Source organism: Muscardinus avellanarius (genome assembly GCF_963383645.1).
Source record: "Muscardinus avellanarius genome assembly, chromosome: 3".
NCBI lineage: Eukaryota > Metazoa > Chordata > Mammalia > Rodentia > Gliridae > Muscardinus > Muscardinus avellanarius.
In genome coordinates this window covers 102,636,136-102,654,123 of record NC_137788.1, presented here as the reverse complement: position 1 = coordinate 102,654,123, position 17,988 = coordinate 102,636,136, and the positions used below count along the sequence as shown (strand labels likewise).

The 17,988-nt window shown below is 41.8% G+C and overlaps 1 protein-coding gene across 2 annotated transcripts in view; it reads right to left on the bottom strand.

Annotated features, from left to right (window-relative positions):
- Window positions 1-17,988, bottom strand: part of MAGI3 (membrane associated guanylate kinase, WW and PDZ domain containing 3) — a gene marked incomplete at both ends in the record, with an annotated part of 258,307 nt that overhangs the window by 10,136 nt on the left and 230,183 nt on the right. For both annotated transcript variants that reach the window (XM_080693205.1, XM_080693206.1), the window contains 4 exons: window positions 7,366-7,509; window positions 8,058-8,184; window positions 8,910-9,012; window positions 13,987-14,172. In XM_080693205.1, the coding sequence (XP_080549331.1) occupies window positions 7,366-7,509; window positions 8,058-8,184; window positions 8,910-9,012; window positions 13,987-14,172 (560 nt within the window). The remainder of the gene's footprint in view (window positions 1-7,365; window positions 7,510-8,057; window positions 8,185-8,909; window positions 9,013-13,986; window positions 14,173-17,988) is intronic.

Here is a 17,988-nt window from a genome sequence, read left to right as displayed (position 1 = left end):
ATCTTAAGAGAGCTAACCTAAGAATAATTGGAATAGAGGAGGGAAAAGAAAGTGAAACCAAAGGGATCAACAATCTCTTCAAGGAAGTAATAGCAGAAAATTTTCCAAATATAGAGCAAGAGGTTGATACACAGATCCAGGAAACTTATAGAACTCCCTTTAGACAGGATCCGAGAAGAGGATCCCCACGCCACAGAATTGTGAAAATGACCAATGTGGAAGCCAAGCAGAGAATCTTAAAGGCAACAAAAACAAAGGGCCAAGTGACATTCAGAGGCAAACCAATTAGAATCACTCCAGACTTCCCAAACCAAGTCATGAGAGCCAGAAGGGCTTGGAGTAACATATTCCAAACTCTGAAAGAAAACAACTTTCAGCCAAAAATTTCCTATCCAGCAAATCTTTCTATCAAATTAGATGGAGAAATAAGAACCTTCCATGACAAACAGAAACTGAAGGAATTTATGTCTTCAAAACCAGCGCTAGAGAAAATACTCAAAGAGATTAACTACAAAGAAGAAATAGGTAACACTCACCAGAACCAGAGAAACAAGATTTTCCATCCAACAGACAACTAAGATTGGTTATCTGTGGAGATTCATTATTTTTGTTAGTCTTTACCTATCTCTAAGTTGTATTGTTTGCCTTTATTGTTGTTAATTTTTAGGATTTCTAGTTGGAATATTAATATACCTTCAGATATAGCATTTGGAAATATTTTATCCAATTCTATTAGTAACTTTTAACTCTGTTTACATTGTCTTTGGATATACAATATTTTTTTTTTCATTTTTTAGGGAGTTTGTATATTCTTCTGTTGCCTGTGCCATTGAAATCATATCCAAGAAATCACTGCCAATTTCAATGTTGTGAGGTTTTATGACCCAGATTTTCTTCTAAAAGTTTATAGTCTTAAGATTTATATTTAGGTCTTTTATCTATTTTGAGTTAATACTTGTATGTGGGATTAGGTAAGGGTCCAATTTTATTCTTTTCCATGTAATTATTATTTTTCAACAATATTTAGTTAAAAGATTATTATTTCCACCACCAAATGTTCGTGGAAACCTTGTCAAAAATAACTTGACAATATAGGGAAGAATTTAGCTCTAGGCTTGTATTTAACTCCAATGGTTTATATATCTGCCTTTAGAACAGTATTACACTGTTTCAATTATTGTAGCTTTATATGGTTTGAAATCAGAAAATATATATCTGCTAGCTTTGTTCTTTTTCAAGATCGTTTTGGGTATCTAGAATTCATATTCCATATTAGAATAGATTTTTTCTGAAAAATAAATATATGAATATGATAGTTTCACCTAAAAAAACAGAAAAAAATATGCTCTGGTAAGAAAGAAAGCAAAAAGAAATATTGAAATGTTATCTTTAAGTTATCAAAAGCTTGGTATCAGACAAATGAAACTGTTATGTGAGATTAACATTTTTAATTTTGGATAAATTGCTATAATACTAGATGTCAACCACTAAGCCAAGCATGGGAAGGAGGGATGGGGAGGGAATGGGGGGGGATCGGGTGGGGGCTGACTGGGCGATGTGTGCATGTATGTCTACAAAAGTTTGTATCCCACTATGATGTATGAATACAGTGCACCAATAAAATAAAAAAAAATGGAAAAAAAAATTAGCCAGTGAAGATAGCGACTGAAAAAAGCAGTGTTTATGAGTCCTGCTAACATTCAATCTCTATTGCCACAAAATCAGCACTTTTCATAGCAAGAAACCACTATCAGCAGAGAAATAAAAAATGTAAACAAGGGACAGAGAAAAAGAAGACTAGAAGAACAACCAGAGACCAGAAAAGAAACCAGCCCACATTGCAGAGCCACACCGGTGCCATCATACCTCACAGCACCAGGCTCCAGAGAGGAAAGGTAAACAAGGAGCTGATGAGCAGCTGCGGATCATTTGGGTGTAATTCAGCAGTTCTTTCAGTGCAAAGAACGTCTAAAACTCACAGTGGCTAAGCTCATCACGCCTTCCAGGCACTCAGAACAGAGCTCAAAACCAGAAAAGAAATACACCAGCCTCATGGCCGAGGGCGTGGGAGCAGCACCATATTGCCAGCAGCAGGGGCGAGTTCACCACGCCAGGGACAGTTCCAGATTAGCGTGCATAATAACTGTAAGTAAAATTGCAGCCCCTACAGGAGAAATCCCAGCACTGCACCCCCAGGGACTTGCGCAGCTTTGATAATCTCCCTGGGTCTGAGATTTTGCAGTCCAATCCAGTGAAGGAGTAGTGGTGGCAAAAATACCACACCCTAGTCGCAGCTCCCCGTGGGAAAACACCCAGTTCGGTACCCCCACAGTTTCACGCAGCCTTGACTAACTCCCTGAGTCTGAGACTTTGTAATACAACCCAGTAAAGGAATAGTGGCGGCTGAGGTTACCACAAACTCCAGATCCAGAGCACCCTAAGTGAAGTTGTGGTGATCTGGGGAAGAACCCAGAGAAGGCACAAACTTCTGAAATCATGAGAAAGAGGAACAACAATAGAGCAATGAACGCCCACAACCCCATAATATCAGAACCTGATAACATAGAAGTTCAGAGATCTCCAGAAGATCAAATCAGGAATATAGCTGTAGAAATAATACAGGACTTTCGAAAAGAAATAAAGGATGCAGTCATTGAAGTAAAGGCATCAATTCAAACTATAAACAATCGATTAGACCACATGGAGAATAGAATCTCTCTCCTAGAAGATGATCACTCCAAAAACGAATGCATAATTTATAACTTAGAAAAAAAATCAGACAGCAGGAATCTGACATTGAAGAAATATGGGCCCATTTTAAGAGAGCTAACCTAAGAATAATCGAAATAGAGGAGGGAAAAGCAGGTGAAACCAAAGGGATCAATAATCTTTTCAGAGCCAGGTGTGGTGGCACGCTGTAATCCCAGCATTCGGGAGGCTGAGACTGGAGGATTGCGGTTCGCAGACAGCCTCAGCTACTTAGTGAGGCCCTCTGCAACTCAGTGAAACTGGGTTTCAAAATAAAAAATAAAAAATTGGGCAGGGGTTGTAGCTCGGAGGTCAAATGCCTCTGGGTTCCATCCCCAGACCTGAAAAAAAAAATTCTCTTCAAAGAAATAATAGCAGAAAAATTTCCAAACATAGAGCAAGAGGTTGATACTCAAGTCCAGGAAACTTATAGAACTCCCTTTAGACAGGATCAGAGAAGAGGTTCCCCACGCCACATAATTGTCAAAATGACCAATGTGGAAGCCAAGCAGAGTACCTTAAAGGCAACACAAACAAAAGGCCAAGTGACATTCAGAGGCAAACCAATTAGAATCACTCCAGACTTCCCAAACCAAGTCATAAAAGCCAGAAGGGCTTGGAGTAACATATTCCAAACTCTGAAAAAAAAAAAAAAAACAACTTCCAGCCAAAAATTTCCTACCCAGGAAAACTATCCATCAAATTAAATGGGGAAATAAGAAGCTTCCATGACAAACAGAAAGTGAAGGAATTTATGTCTTCAAAACCAGCGTTAGAGAAAATACTCAAGGAGATTAACTGCAAAGAAGAAATAGGTAACACACACCAGAACCAGAGAAACAAGATTTTCCATCCAGCAGACAACTAAGCAAAGAAGAATAAACAGTATCTCAAACAGAAATAAAATCTTAGCATGTTAGGAATTAAAAGTTATCTCTCAATAATCACAATGAATGTAAATGGTCTCAATTCCCTAATAAAAAGCAAATGCAAAATGGATTAAAAACCAGAATCCATCCATCTGCTGCTTACAAGAAACACACTTTACAAGTAAAGAGAGTAACAAACTCAAGGTAAAGGGCTGGAGCAAGGTAATTCATGTTAAGTACCCATCCTAACAAATGTGCTTTTTGTTTGTTTGTTTGTTTTGGTGGTACTGGGGTTCCTGGAAGCCCTTCTACCTCCAGGCTACACTCCCAGACCTATTTTTATATTTTTATTTGGAAACAGGGTCTCTTAAGCCAGAGCAAGGGCTGGCTTCGAACCTGTGCGATCCTCCTGTCTCTGCCTCCCCAGAGCGGGGATTACAAGCGTGCGCCACCACGCCCGGCTCCATCCTAACAAATGTGAAGTAGTGTTTCACTATAGTTTTTATTTGTATTTCCTTAATGATTAGTTATATTATGATAATAATGAGTGATATTCATGTGTTTATTGGTCATATAAAAATCTTTGGAGATTATCTATTTTAGTCTTTAACTATTTCTAAATTGTACTGTCTGCTTTATTGTTGCTAATTTTTATGATTTATATTTGGAATATTAATATACCTTCAGATATAGCATTTGGAAATATTTGATCCCATCCTATCAGTAACTTTTAATTCTTTTTACATTGTCTTTGGATGTATAATATTTTTCTATTTTTTATGAAGTTTGTTTGTTTATTCTTTTGTTGCCTGTGACTTTGGAATCATATCCAAGGAATCGCGGCCAATTTCAATGTTGTGAAGTTTTATGTCCCTGGTTTTCTTCTAAAAGTTTATAGTCTTATGATTTACATTTAGATCTTTTATCTGTTTTGAGTTAATATTTGTATATGGTGTTAAGTAAGGGACCAATTTTATTCTTTTTCATGTAGTTATTATTTTTCAATAATATTTAGTGAAAAGATTATTATTTCCTTCACCAAATGTTCTTGGAAACCTTGTCAAAAAAAAAAAAAAACTTGACCATATATGGAAGAAAAAAAACCCCAACATATCAAAGTTAACCAGGAAACCAAGCATGGGAAGAAGAGACAGGGAGGGAAGCATTAGGGATTGGGTAGGGGCTGACTGGATGATGTGTGCGTGTATATCTCCACAAGATTTTTTTTCCCATTAAGATGTATGACTACAATGCACCAATAACAATAAAAGTTTATTAAAAAAAAAAAAAGTCACCAGAGCCGGGCACGGTGGCGCACGCTTGTAATCCCTGCACTAGGGAGGCTGAGACAAGAGAATCTCACGGGTTCGAAGCCAGACTCAGCTACTTAGTGAGGCTCTCAGCAACTTAGTGAGACCCTGTTTCCAAATAAAATAGAAAATTGGTCTGGGAGTATAGCCTGGAGGTAGAAAGCCTCTGGGTTCCACCTCCAGTACCAAAAAAAAAAAAAAAAAATAAATAAATAAAATAAAATAAAAGTAGCCGGGCATGATAGTGTACATCTGTAATCCCACTACTTGGGAGGCTGAGACAGGAGGATCGTAACCTAGTGAGATCTTGTTTCAAAACAAAAAATAAAAGGGCTAGGGGTGTAGCTTGGAGGTAAAATGCCCTAGGTTCAAATCACAGTACCACACACACAAAATTATCCTAATATCTAGAATATTCATCTATTTTATTCTTGATAAACATCTATGGAGCACCTGCAATGAATATTCAAGGCACTGCATCAGGTGCTAAAGATACTGCAATAATGGGTGGGGCTCAAAGTTGCCAGCCCAGAAGACAGAAGGGGAAAAGGAGGTGAGGAGGGAGAGGTAGAGGAAGGGGAGGAGGATTCTGTTACTGAAGTGGACTCCTACCACTTGGGTGGCAGCCACCAGAGAAGGTCTCATGAAGAACAAGAGTGAATGCTGGACATGGTGGCGCATGCTTGTAATCCCAGCATTCAGGAGGCTGAGACAGCAGGATCGTAGTTCAAGGACAGCCTCAGCTACTTAGTGAGGCCCTTTGCAACTCAGTGAGGCCCTGTTTCAAAATAAAGAATAAAAAATAGGGCAGGGGGTGTAGCTTGGAGGTAGAATGCCCCTGGGTTCCATCTCCCAGAACCGCAAAAAAAAAAAAAAAAAAAAAAAAAAGTGTGAGCACAGTTGCAAATGAAGCTCCAATGATCCTGACCACATTAAGATTCTGATAATTTAGTAGCCAGAAAACTTTTCTCTGAAAGCTGCCACATTTTCTTATAGTCTAGAGCAGACTTTGGCCTAACTTTTAACAGCCTATTTACATTTGCTTCCAAATTTTAGACTTTATTTTTGAAATAAGAATTGACTTAGTCTTGAGAGTCTAAAGTTTATGCTCATCTTTAAAGAATTATGTATTTCAGAACTGGACACTGCTATAAACCTGCTTGCCTTTTATCTGTGTAGTGAAATCAGTGCATCTCCGGGTTATATTTGGAACCAATATTTAAAAAAATAATTACATTCAAATTTATCATTTAATTGAAATTTTTGTGTCACTATATACAATGGAGATTGAAGCTCCAAGCAGGTGGGGGGGGAGGGGCCATCAGAGAAGAAAAGAACCAAGTAAAGCAGGGGTGAGTCTCAGTCTCTGCAGACAGTGGCTGGAGAGGAGCTGCTGCGGCCGCACAGCCTCGGAGGGTGGGACAGGGGCTCAGCTCCATCCTTGTCCCCCGAGCCTGGCCCGCAGCTCGACAGACTGCACCACGTGGGATGAGGCCTCTGGTCCCTCCCCTCAGCACAAACTCCCGTGGCTCTGCATATCCTTCAGCTTCTTCTCTGGCCACCTATCAGGCCTACTCAAGGCGCTGCCCTTGACCCACGGCTCTGTCTCCTGGTCTCTGCAGTTGTTCCCAGCTAGCCAGGCCTCCCCCACGGGACCCGGGCCAGCGCTTACTGTCCGGGTGGCCAGGTGCAGGCGCACGAGGCCCGCACCGTGTTCTCCTTTTGCTCCTTTCATGCTTGGTGCCGACCGCTAGGTGAGTCCTCTCTACCCTGACAGTCATCTCAGATGCAGCTTTTTTTGCCCCAAGAGCTGTTACTCAAGTTATCCCCCCCATGCATAAGTTAGAGTCCAGCTTCCAGTTGTTTTTATATATGATTCGCCTCAATTAATATCCAGAGAAGGATATAGTTCATTGATAGGGTGCTTCCGGTTTCAATTCCCAGTAGAGAAAAAAGATAAAAGTATTTTATTTATTAATCCATTTTCCCTTAAATGTGGATTATAAACTGGGCACATGCCTATAATTCCAGGATATGGGAAGCTGAGATAGGAGGATTACAAGTTTGAGGCTGGCCTCAGCAATTTAGTGAGACTCTCTTTCAAAGTAAAAAAATAAAATAGTGCTGAGGGTGTAGCTTGGAGGCAGAATGCCCCTGGGTTCCATCCCCAGCAGCTTCCCCTCCCACACACACGGGTCATCCACGTCTCAAATGATTCTTCCCGTTGGCCAAGGTCAAGGAGGCGAAAGTAACACGGCCTCCTGGCCAACGTGCGGGTTAGGCCAGCACAGTGGCAGGCCCATTGGTTCAGGCCTCAGTGACAAGAAATCCTGCTTTTCTTAGACTTAGGAGGTTTCTGTGCACCCTTTAAATTGATTATTTTTAGAAGCCTCTAGTCCAAAGCCAGGAGCAAAGGCTGAAGATAAAAGCCAGCTTACGTGAATCCTGCCATCCCTGATGGCAGGGCCATCCTCGGCGAGCCGGAGGATGAACAGTCCCATGTCGTACTCCTTGCCGCCCCGGAGGCTGAACCCAAAGCCCCGGGGTCCTCGCTCCAGCTCCACCGGGTAGCAGCCAAGGCCCCGGGGCCCTCGCTCCAGCTCCCCCGGGTAGCAGCCAAGGCCCTGGGGAGAGAGAAGTACAAGAAAACAAGTTCTCATGCCTGCCGTGCTGGCATTTCAGCGGGGAGAAGGGACCTGGGCTCCCACTGTGCATTTCTGTCTAAGGTAGGAATGCAGGCTTTGGTTGAAGGGCTACTTTGTTTTGAAAAATGCAGCCTAAATCAGTCTGGAGATTACACATCTCTTCTTGTTGGTCAGTGTGCAAAAGAACAGAATGGAATCGTAGGAAACACTTCCTTTAAGCATATTTTGACTATTTTTCCTGCAAAAGTAAGCAAACAAGCCAAAGCCCCACAAAGCCTTGTAAGTACAACGCTGTGCACTTCTAAGTACCCAACCAAAGGCTCAGACTCTCCCACTGTAGGGTAAACTTTCCTTTCACTCTTTACTTCCTCTTATGGCAAGTCTACAGGAATTATTAATTTTGGAGACAAATGTATCTGCACAGTAAAAATTTGCCACATTGGTGGCAGAGCAACTCAGCATGAGCACACAGCAGGTCTGCTCACCTGACTGTGCCGACCGCCCACAATGGAGATCACAGCAGTGTCGGGCTGCGCCAGGTGCTTGTGGTCAGACCACGAGTGTCTGTAAGACGTGGAGACATCTTTTACAACTTCACCTTCTAGGGCAATCCTATGAGAGGGAAACCAAGACATTCACTGAACTGAGAAAATGAAAAAGAGTCTAAAAGGAAAAGCAGATTAATTTCTTTTCTTTTAAAGCTGACCCCTGCCATTCTCTCTCTGACAAAACACTATAAAGACAGACTATAGTTAGAATAAAGAGATGCCAAGAAAAAGCTGGTCATTAATGCCAGCACAGCTTAAAGTCTCTCAGCTCAGCCTCTCCTATCTTTTCTTACAATATCTTGGTGCAGTTTATATCAAGGAAACTTGCCCTCAAATAATGGCACCAGAGGGCAGATGAGTTGACCCTGTCACAGTGAAAAATGTGATCCCAAGCCTGGAAAGACACTGAACTTCTGGAAACTTAGTTTTTGTTTTATGATTAATATTTTCAACCAAATACAAAAGAAATATCTGCAAAGCACAGCCCTGTTATACTCGAGTGTCTGAGAAGACAGCCAGGCCTGCGGTCTGGGCTCCCCTGCTCTTCGCTTCTTCTCTGTCCTCAGTTGTTGGCACAAAGTCTGCTGCTGCCGGCGTGGGAAGTGGCTGGGAGGCGGGCTGAAGGCACGGAGGCCAGGGCAGGGGGAAGCCACTTGAGGGTGGAACAGCTAGAGTCACGGCTGGTCCTGACCTCAGCAGCTGGCTCTGCTTAACTGTGTGGGATGGGGTGGGGTTGTGAAGAGTAAGGCAAAGAGGAGAGAAAAACCCAGACCTGAGAAGAACACCCACCTCTCCCCAGGCATGGGGTTGGCCTGTGACTGTCCCATGGGCCTGTGCTGCAGAGCTGGGCTTTGCCTGGCTGAGTTTGTTCCTGATGGTGGACCATGATGCTCTGTTCAAATGAGAAAACAACAGAAATAAGAATCTGTGCATAAGAGCATGTTGGCTGAGGGCGCCTGTGAAGGCGGCACAATGAGAAATGGCTACTGCTCTGCCAACCTTGGCGACCAGCAACTGTTGCCAGAACATGAACATTCTTTCCCTGCAGCTTTTGCCTGTTTATGTTTCATGACAATTTGAACCATATATGTAAGTCATATATACATAAAAGAACTTCACGCATGCATGCACGCACGCACTGGGAACCATATGCTTCTCAGTCGGTCCACCTTGTTTTATCATGGAGACACATGACTATTAGGAATGTGCAAGTTCAACCAGATCGTGTAGAAGTTGGAACTCCTGGAGCGCGCGCAGCCCATTCCAAGGTGTCCAGAGCATACACTCCCCACCTTTTTTGTTTGTGGTACTGGGGATTGAACCAGGGCATTATACTTCTAAGCTACGCCTCCAGCCCTTTTTATTTTTTATTTTGAAATAGAGTCTTGCTAAGTTGCTGAGGCTGGCCAACAGCATGAGACACGGTGCCAGCCTCAGAGCACATTCCTCTTAACTGGTCATTCTAGGTGATGACAGTTCTCAGGAATGCTGGAACAAAGAGGCCACACTGTAAGCTACACATACATCTTTGGACCAGGTCTTCCCTGGCATCTATTATTCAAATTATAGTCTGTCTTTATAGCGTTTTGTCAGAGCACTCTGGAACAGGACTCACCCTCTTCCCTCTGTATTTTGCTGTCCTCATCAGGGGGACAGCATTCTATCACTGGTATTCTTTTCATTTTTAGTCCTTCAACCCATGCTGTGTGGCTTTTTCATCTTATTCCTATGTTATAAAGCTATTCTTCTCAAAGTCAAATATTTGTTCCCTGATGTCAAACAGGCCATGGTCCCTTCGTTTTATGTGAAAATTCTCCAAATAGTAAAGCAACAGGTTAGTTTCTGTGCAAAATTACCTATGAGATTATCATAAAATGAACACAAAATTTATAATTAAAACTATAGCAATGAACATGATAATGGATTGAGAATCATCTATACCAAGCATGTCCTATAGGAGAACTTTCTGAAATTGTAAAACTCTACTGAAGGGCATAAAAGATGATCTAAAAATCTTGAGAAATATTCCATACTCTTAGGTAAAATTTAAAGATATAGATTATCTCAAAGTGAATGTATATATATTTCAATTTATTATAATAAATTTGAATATCTTAGAGGACCTTACTATTTTTTTTCTAAAATTTTATAGAGAAAAGTTCCATGAGCTAGGTGTGGTGGTATACGCTTGTAATCCCAGCATTTTGGAGGCTGAGACAGGAGGATCACAGGTTCAAAGCCAGTCGCAGCAACTTAGCAGGGCTCAGCAACCTAGTGAGACCCTGTTTTCAAAAAAAGAAATAAAATAGGGCTGGGTATAGCTGGAGGTAGAATGCCCCTAGGTTCAATCCCCCCAAAAAATTCCAAGAATGTCTAGTTGATCTGAGGAGAGAGGGGGGAAGTGGGGAGAGGGGAAAGAGGGCAGAGAGGGAGAAAAGTGGAGACTTGTCTAAACAGACACATATATTAGGTCATACCACAAATTTATAGATAACATAACAATAATTTATATGTACTTATTTGTCATATTATATTGACATTGTTTATATATCATCAGCCCAAGAACAAATAAACTAATAGAACAGAAAGAATAAAGAGCTTGGAGACTCAAGTTTACAGGGTGAGTCGATGCACAGGACAGATGACACGACAGGTCAACGCAGAAAAGAAATGCTAGTAGTCGGTGTGGGGAAACTGGCTCGTAGTAGGAATAAAATACAAAACTGAATCCCTCCTAATATACACAGAGATAGACTAAGATGGGTTAAAGACCTAAATGCAACATTATACATCTAATAGAAGATGATGTTAGAGAAAATCTCTATGGTATGAGGATAAATGGATAATATTGTACAACCTCAAAAGTTCAAGTCATACAGCAAAATAAATAAATAAAAGTACCATGGTCAAAGTTAGCATATAAATGATAGGGAAAAATATTTATATTTTCTAAAACAAAACTGAACTAATGCCTATATAATTCACAAATGACCCCTAAATATCAACAAGGAAACAACAGCAATCCCAAAAGAAAAATGATTAAAAATATGAACAGGCAACTTACAAAAATAAAACCCCAAGCATATGAAAAGCTGCTCACATTTATGGGTAATTTGAGAAACGCAAATTAAAAACCAGTAAGATAACACTTCCCATGCTTTACATTAACAAATTCTAAAGGTGATAATGTCAAGTATTGGCTGGGACTAAGCTGCAGGAAGAAAAGAGAAGAAAAAAGGGTGGGTGGAGGGAATGGCAGCCATCTTCTCCGCTGGAATGCAGAGAAGGGTCGAAGTGTGTGATTTCTGAAAAGAGCTGTGGAGTTCAAATACTTCTCTGGCTGTAGTGCAGTATAACAGGTTTTATACTTAATTTAATGAAAAATCTGGAAGACTCAGAAATGCCATGCATGAGATTTTTAAGGCAGAAGGGAGAGTTTATATTTTTCTCTGAGAAAAATAAGGGATTCTGAATGTTTCCATAGTTTGATATAACTTAAACTATGAAGTACAATAAAATTATGTGTACTAAAAAAGTCATGTGTACTCACTGCAATGTGATTTTAAAAATAAAATGTGACTATTTTAAGAGGTTGTGCCTACATATGGAGTATACACACAAACACAAACACACTCTACTCTCTTTTGTTCGGTACTGGGGATCGAACACTGAACGCAGGGGCATTCTACCTCTGAGCTATGCCCTCAGCCCTACTTTTATTTTATTCTTTGCTTTGAAACAGGGTCTCACTGAGTTGCAAATGGCCTAAGTAGCCGAGGCTGTCCGCGAACACTCAGCCTTCCAAATGCTGGGATTACAAGTGCGTACCACCACAACTGGTTGGAATGTATTTTAAGTATATCACTGCTAAGAAGTTTCCTTCAACCTTTCTATTTCTCCTGAACTGTGACTAATAATACGCAGAAAATCTCAAGTGTTTGCCCAGAAGTACTGGGGCCAGACTGTCAAAGGTAACTTTTACTCTCTGAAAAAATGAACAATTCTAAATAACCTCTTGAAAAGACATTATCAACAATCAATAGTAAAAATTTTTTTTGGGGGGTGGTACTGGGGTTCTTGGAAATCCTTCTACTTCCGGGCCACACTTCCGGACCTATTTTATATTTTTATTTGGAAACAGGGTCCCCTAAGTCAGCGCGGCTGGCTTCAAACCTGCGCCATCTTCCTGTCTCTGCCTCCCAAGCGCGGGGATTACAAGCGTGCGCCATCACGCCCGGCTCACAATCAATGGTAATTTTGGGGAAAAAATTATACTGAGGGAAAGAAACGGTCATTCTTCCACTAAACTGTCTATCCCAGAGCTACAAAGCATGTCAGTCAGCAGTCATATATATAAGGATGCTGACGGTAGGCGTTAGAAAAGCTTACAACAATTTTGTTTTTGCTTTACTTTTCTTTTAATTTTTATTGTTTTTCCACAGACTCACTGTTCTGAGATGACTTGGATAAAAAAAATGTCCTTTTCTATACAGGTGGTTTGACTGATCTAAAAAGAAGTAGGGCTGAGACAGGAGGATCACAGGTTCACAGCTAGTCTCAGTATCACACACACACATAAACACACACACAAAGAAATACCCACTATAGCATCTTGAATGGAAGGAAGACATTCAATATCTTAGAAATGATAGAGAGTGGTGCAGTAGAAAAAGAAATGAAAGATAGAATCAAGAAGTACAAAGGACCTAGAAACTCACCAGATTAGAGGGGTCGTGGGGGGTAAGAACATGAGCCAATGGTATAGTGTGAGGAAATGTGTGTGTGTGTGTGTGTATGTGTACGTGTGTGGTGTGGTACTGGGGATTGCGCCTAGACACATTCTACCTCTGAGCTACAAACCCCAGCCCTATTTTTTATTTTTTTTATTTGTAAATAGGCTCTTACTGTTGATGAGGCTGTAAGTCTCCTGTCTCAGCCTCCCACATACTGGGATTACAGCATGGACCACCACACATGGCTCAGTGTGAGAATTTTTTTTTTTTTTTTTTTTTTGCGGGTCTGGGGATGGAACCCAGGGGCATTTGACCTCCGAGCTACACCCCCTGCCCTAATTTTTATTCTTTATTTTGAAACCAGGTCTCACTAAGTTGCAGAGGTCTCACTAAGTAGCTAACGCTGTCCACGAACCGCGATCCTCCGGTCTCAGCCTCCCAAATGCTGGGATTACAAGCGTGCGTCACCACGCCCGGCTCAGTGTGAGAAATTTTAACATAAAAGATAGACACTTCAAAATTCCGTTTTTGTTTTCTCATTAGTTTTGCAAAATCAGGAAAAATGAGCTGAGCACACATAGTGGTCATTTAGTAATCTATAAACAAAGAAGCTGGACTGGCTCAAAATGGTTCCTAATTAGAGGATTTTAATGATGGAAGGGCACTTTAAAGACACCACTCCAGGGCTGCCCATTTTATGCCCTATTTACTAGCCATTCCTACACCCACACCAGCCCCATTTATAAAGCAGCTGCCTAGAACAAAGCCCCAGCTCCAAGGAAGGCACACTGTGGCATGGGCCTGACATAAAAGGCCTGATATCAACAGTGACTTGCTTTGAACTGTTGAAAGGATTTTCTCTCACTCAAGCAGTGACTTAAGACATCTTTAAAAAAGTACATCTTTCACTTTTAGGTACTTGCTTCTCCAACACATAATGGCCACCACTTACTAGCTAGATTGCTTTTCTTGAGCAGAAGCTCAATTGATAATAAACTATCTTTTAAATTCATTAGATGGAAAAGGTACAGAGTGGGACTCCAGGGCACACCGCAGGCTCCCGCGTGCTGCTGGAGCAGCCGCGGCTCCGCGCCTCTCAGCTAGCTCGGCTGGCGCTTCCGCCACTTTCTTACCTTCTTCAGCAACGACTGTCAGTGTGACAGTGACACCCGCATCCTTGATCAGCTGAACGATGCTCTCATGGGACAGCTCGATAATGGACTGCCCATTCACCGCAGAGATGTGATCTCCAACTTTGAGTTTTCCACAGCGATCAGCTGGACTTCCCTCTATGACTCGGCCAATTTTATGAGGAATAACTATGGGAAAGAACCCCCAATGTTTTAAATATTTAAGTTATCTGCTTATGTTGGATTTACCATCATCATCATCAAAAGGTTCAAAATAACATGTAAGACATTATTTAAATATATGGCACAAAAGCACCATGCTATTCAATGCAACCATTTTCAAATCCCTCCTGCTCTTTGACCACATGTGGAGATACTCTTTACTCAGCTGTAACTATAGGTATAAATATCTTTGCAGTTTTCTACTTACCAGAAGCCTTGTTCCAATTTTTTTTTCTCGAGGGCCACTGACTTTATAGATCTAAAAATCTTTACAAGAAGTAAAGATTGAGTGTTCTACCAAGAAAAGTAGCAAAGCAGCATAGAAGAGAGGAGCAGTGAAGGTGGAGGAGGGAAGGCCAGGAGTGCCCTTAGGAAGGCTCTGAGCGTCACCTTGGAACTGGTAGGGGAGAAGGCAGAGGGAGAGGCTTGGTGTAGGAATTCCAAAAAGGCTGACTCGGCAACAGGACAGAACTCTCAAAGGCCTACAGTGTGCACAGACAAGTATAGCACCAGAAACCTTTCGCCTATAGACGATGGGGAGAGATGTGATGTGGACACTGGGATCCAGGGCTCCCAGAGCACCACAGTTACCGCAGACCATCTCGAAAGCCCTCGGCGGTGCCGGGACTGCTGGGCAACGGTGCCACATTTGACCTTCAGCCATTCCTGGAAAGGGCCTTTCCCTTTAGCACCAGAGAGAAACTGGTCAAAATCACACAGGCCCTCAAGCCTCTCTCCACCAGCTTCTCTCCCAGGATTTCACTAGTGCAGTGAGCCACCCTGCTGGCTTTCCCCAGGTCTGCCACCAGGTCCTGGGGCCTCTGGGAGGTGGCATCTCCATCAGGCTCTCTCAGTTCCTCCTGCTGTTCCCACTGATGCCTTGACCCTCTGCTTTCTTCAAAGTTTTACATCAGCACCTAACTTTCCTGGGTAAGGGCTAATGATCTCACTGATGCTGGTGATATCTCACTGATCTGATATCCAGTTGTTTACTGTTGGCCATTAGGACTGTATCAGGTTCTTGGCTATCTTAGAAACTGTTACAATATCTCTGGTCATTTCTTCTTCTGTTTTTTTTTTTTTCCCCCCTGAGGGAGGAGGTACTAGGGTTCAAACCAAGGGGAGCTACATCCTAGCTACACCCCTTTTTTTTTTTTATTTTTTATTTTGAAACAGGATCTTGCTAAGTTGCTGAGTCATGTGATCCTCCTGTCTCAGTCTCCCAAGTACTGGGATTAATGGAATGTGCTACCACACCCAGCTTTTGGCTCTATTAAGGTACTTATTCCTAAAAGAAAACTTAAATAAATGCAGACTAAACTCAAGTTTAAGGCTCTAGTAATTACTGGTCAGAAATCCAGGTACAATGAAATGACTATTATTAAATACCTAGTTTTATGCAAAACTCCTTTTATTTTGGCCTTCAGATCTCTTTAAAGTTCAAAAGCTGAGTGAGTTAAGACATTAAGTAATGTTAAGATTATTTGGCTCACGGATAAAATTCTTTTTTTTTTTTTTTGTTTGGTGGTACTGGGGTTCCTGGAAGCCCTTCTACCTCCGGGCTACACTCCTAGACCTATTTTATATATTTTTATTTGGAAACAGGGTCTCCTAAGCCAGCGCACACGGCTGGCTTCAAACCTGCGCGATCCTCCTGTCTCTGCCTCCCAAGCGCAGGGATTACAAGCATGCGCCACCATGCCCGGCTCACGGATAAAATTCTATCCTGAACACATAAAGCCATATCTTGTCCATTTTCAGAAACTACACGCAGCTCTGCAATCCATAAAGTTAGTCAGGGAGAGCCCTCAGCATCATGAGACAGGGGTATCGCAGAGCTGGACAAAAGTGTCATGAGACAGGGGTACCACTTTGCTATTATCACATCTTAAAACAAATTCTCAGAAGCCAAGTGTTGTGGTGCACCTTTGTAATCCCAAAACAGGAGGATTAAAAGTTGTGGCCAGCTTTAGCAACTTAGTGAGGTACTCTGTAACTTAGTGAGACCCTGTTTCAAAAATAAAATAAGTTTTAAAAAGGGCCAGAGGTAAGCCAGGCATGGTGGCACACACTTGTAATCCCAGCATTTGGAGGGCTGAGACTGAAGGATTGTGGTTCATGGACAGCCTCAGCTACTTAGTGAGGCCTTTTACAACTTGTAAGACCCTGTTTCAAGAAAATAAAGAATAAAAAATAGAGCTGGGAGTGTAGCTTGGAAGTAGAATGCCTCTAGGTTCCATCCCCAGTACTGAAAAGAAAAAAGAAAAAAAAAAAAGAAAGAAAAAAAAAAGAGCTGGAGGTATAGCTCAGAAGTAGAATGCCCCTGTTCAATCACCAGTACCATATACACATACAAGTTCTTAAGACATTCAGGAAACCTTGTCAAGAAAAATGCTTTCCCTCCTCCTGCGCAATAGGGGGCATTTATATTAAGATACCAATGTTCCTTCTAGGTTCTCTGAGAATTTCCTGGTCTAGGTCATAAACTTACTGGGCACTTGGGCTCTGGATGACTACTGACTGATATGAATGGAGGTAATATTTTTAAATGGCACTATGAATTATGTTTAATTTCCTTAGTAAAACATTGCTTAGTAGTATTTCTGAATCATATCTAAGAGTACATTAGAGGACATTTTAATAGATCTTCATTTGGACTGGAAAAGTTATTCTTGGTCATGATTTATATCCTTATAGACAGTACCTTGGCTCTTCTAGGATTATACAGTAGGAGATTTTATCTTAAAACAGAGGGAAGCCCATGTGGGAAGCAAGTACCTCTTAGCTCTGAACTGTATCAAACACTATGACTCCTGCTTCCTTGCAAACAGAGTGATTAGGACTATGCCAGGCACATGGGCCATGTCTTGTGCCAGCATAATGAGCCAGTTCACTAATTAGTGCAACACGTGGCTTATCAGAAACATATGGTGAATCATATGGTGGCCCCGTGGTGACCTTCTAAATCAATACCTTAGTTTTTTCTTTCTTAGAAAAGACTCGCTCATACAGTGTTCATTCGAGATCCTTGGAGAAGAAAACCATTCAGCTCCTTGGCATGCTGCAAAGAGTTTGTGTAGATTCCAGAAAGCAGCAAACAAAATGAGGTCTCTGAAGGCTCTGTGGCTGCCGTTCTCACCCTGTGCGCAACGTGGCAAAAGGAGCTGGCAAATGGCAGCACACAACTTCCGAAAGGGTGAGCTGTCTGTGTGGCAGGGAGGGGATGCTGTTGGATTGTCACTGCCTTGGCATTTATAGTAGCATCATCAAAACGGCTAAAACTGGCAAACAGAGCAGCAGTAAGGTCTCTGAGTGAGTTCACAGAGCTGCAGAGGAGCCTGCATCCTGTGTGGTGTCACTGGTAGAGTCTGTGGGCATCTGCCACAATGCCGCCTTACTCATCTTTACTGATCTCAGGCCCTGATCTGCCTCAGCATCTGACTGGACCAGCTGTGGAGATGGAGTTAGTGCTCTTAGACATTTCCTTTCAGGATCAGAAAAGAGAGTAACTGAAAACACCCCCTTCCTAGAGAAATCCTTTGCAACCACAACTGAAAACCAATACGATAAGAGTAATGCTGAAAGCTCTGAGGAACTGGCGGAGTGAAAATGAGCCACATCCTCTCTTTCCACAGAGACCTTTTCTAAGCTTGGCGCTCATGTGTGCTGAGCACGGTATGAGCATGCTAACTGGGATCTCAATCTTTAACCAAGTCAACAGTGGAGAATCTTGAAATTTCAGAGCGGGTACCAGAGACACTGTTAGGAACTCTTTCCAAGATG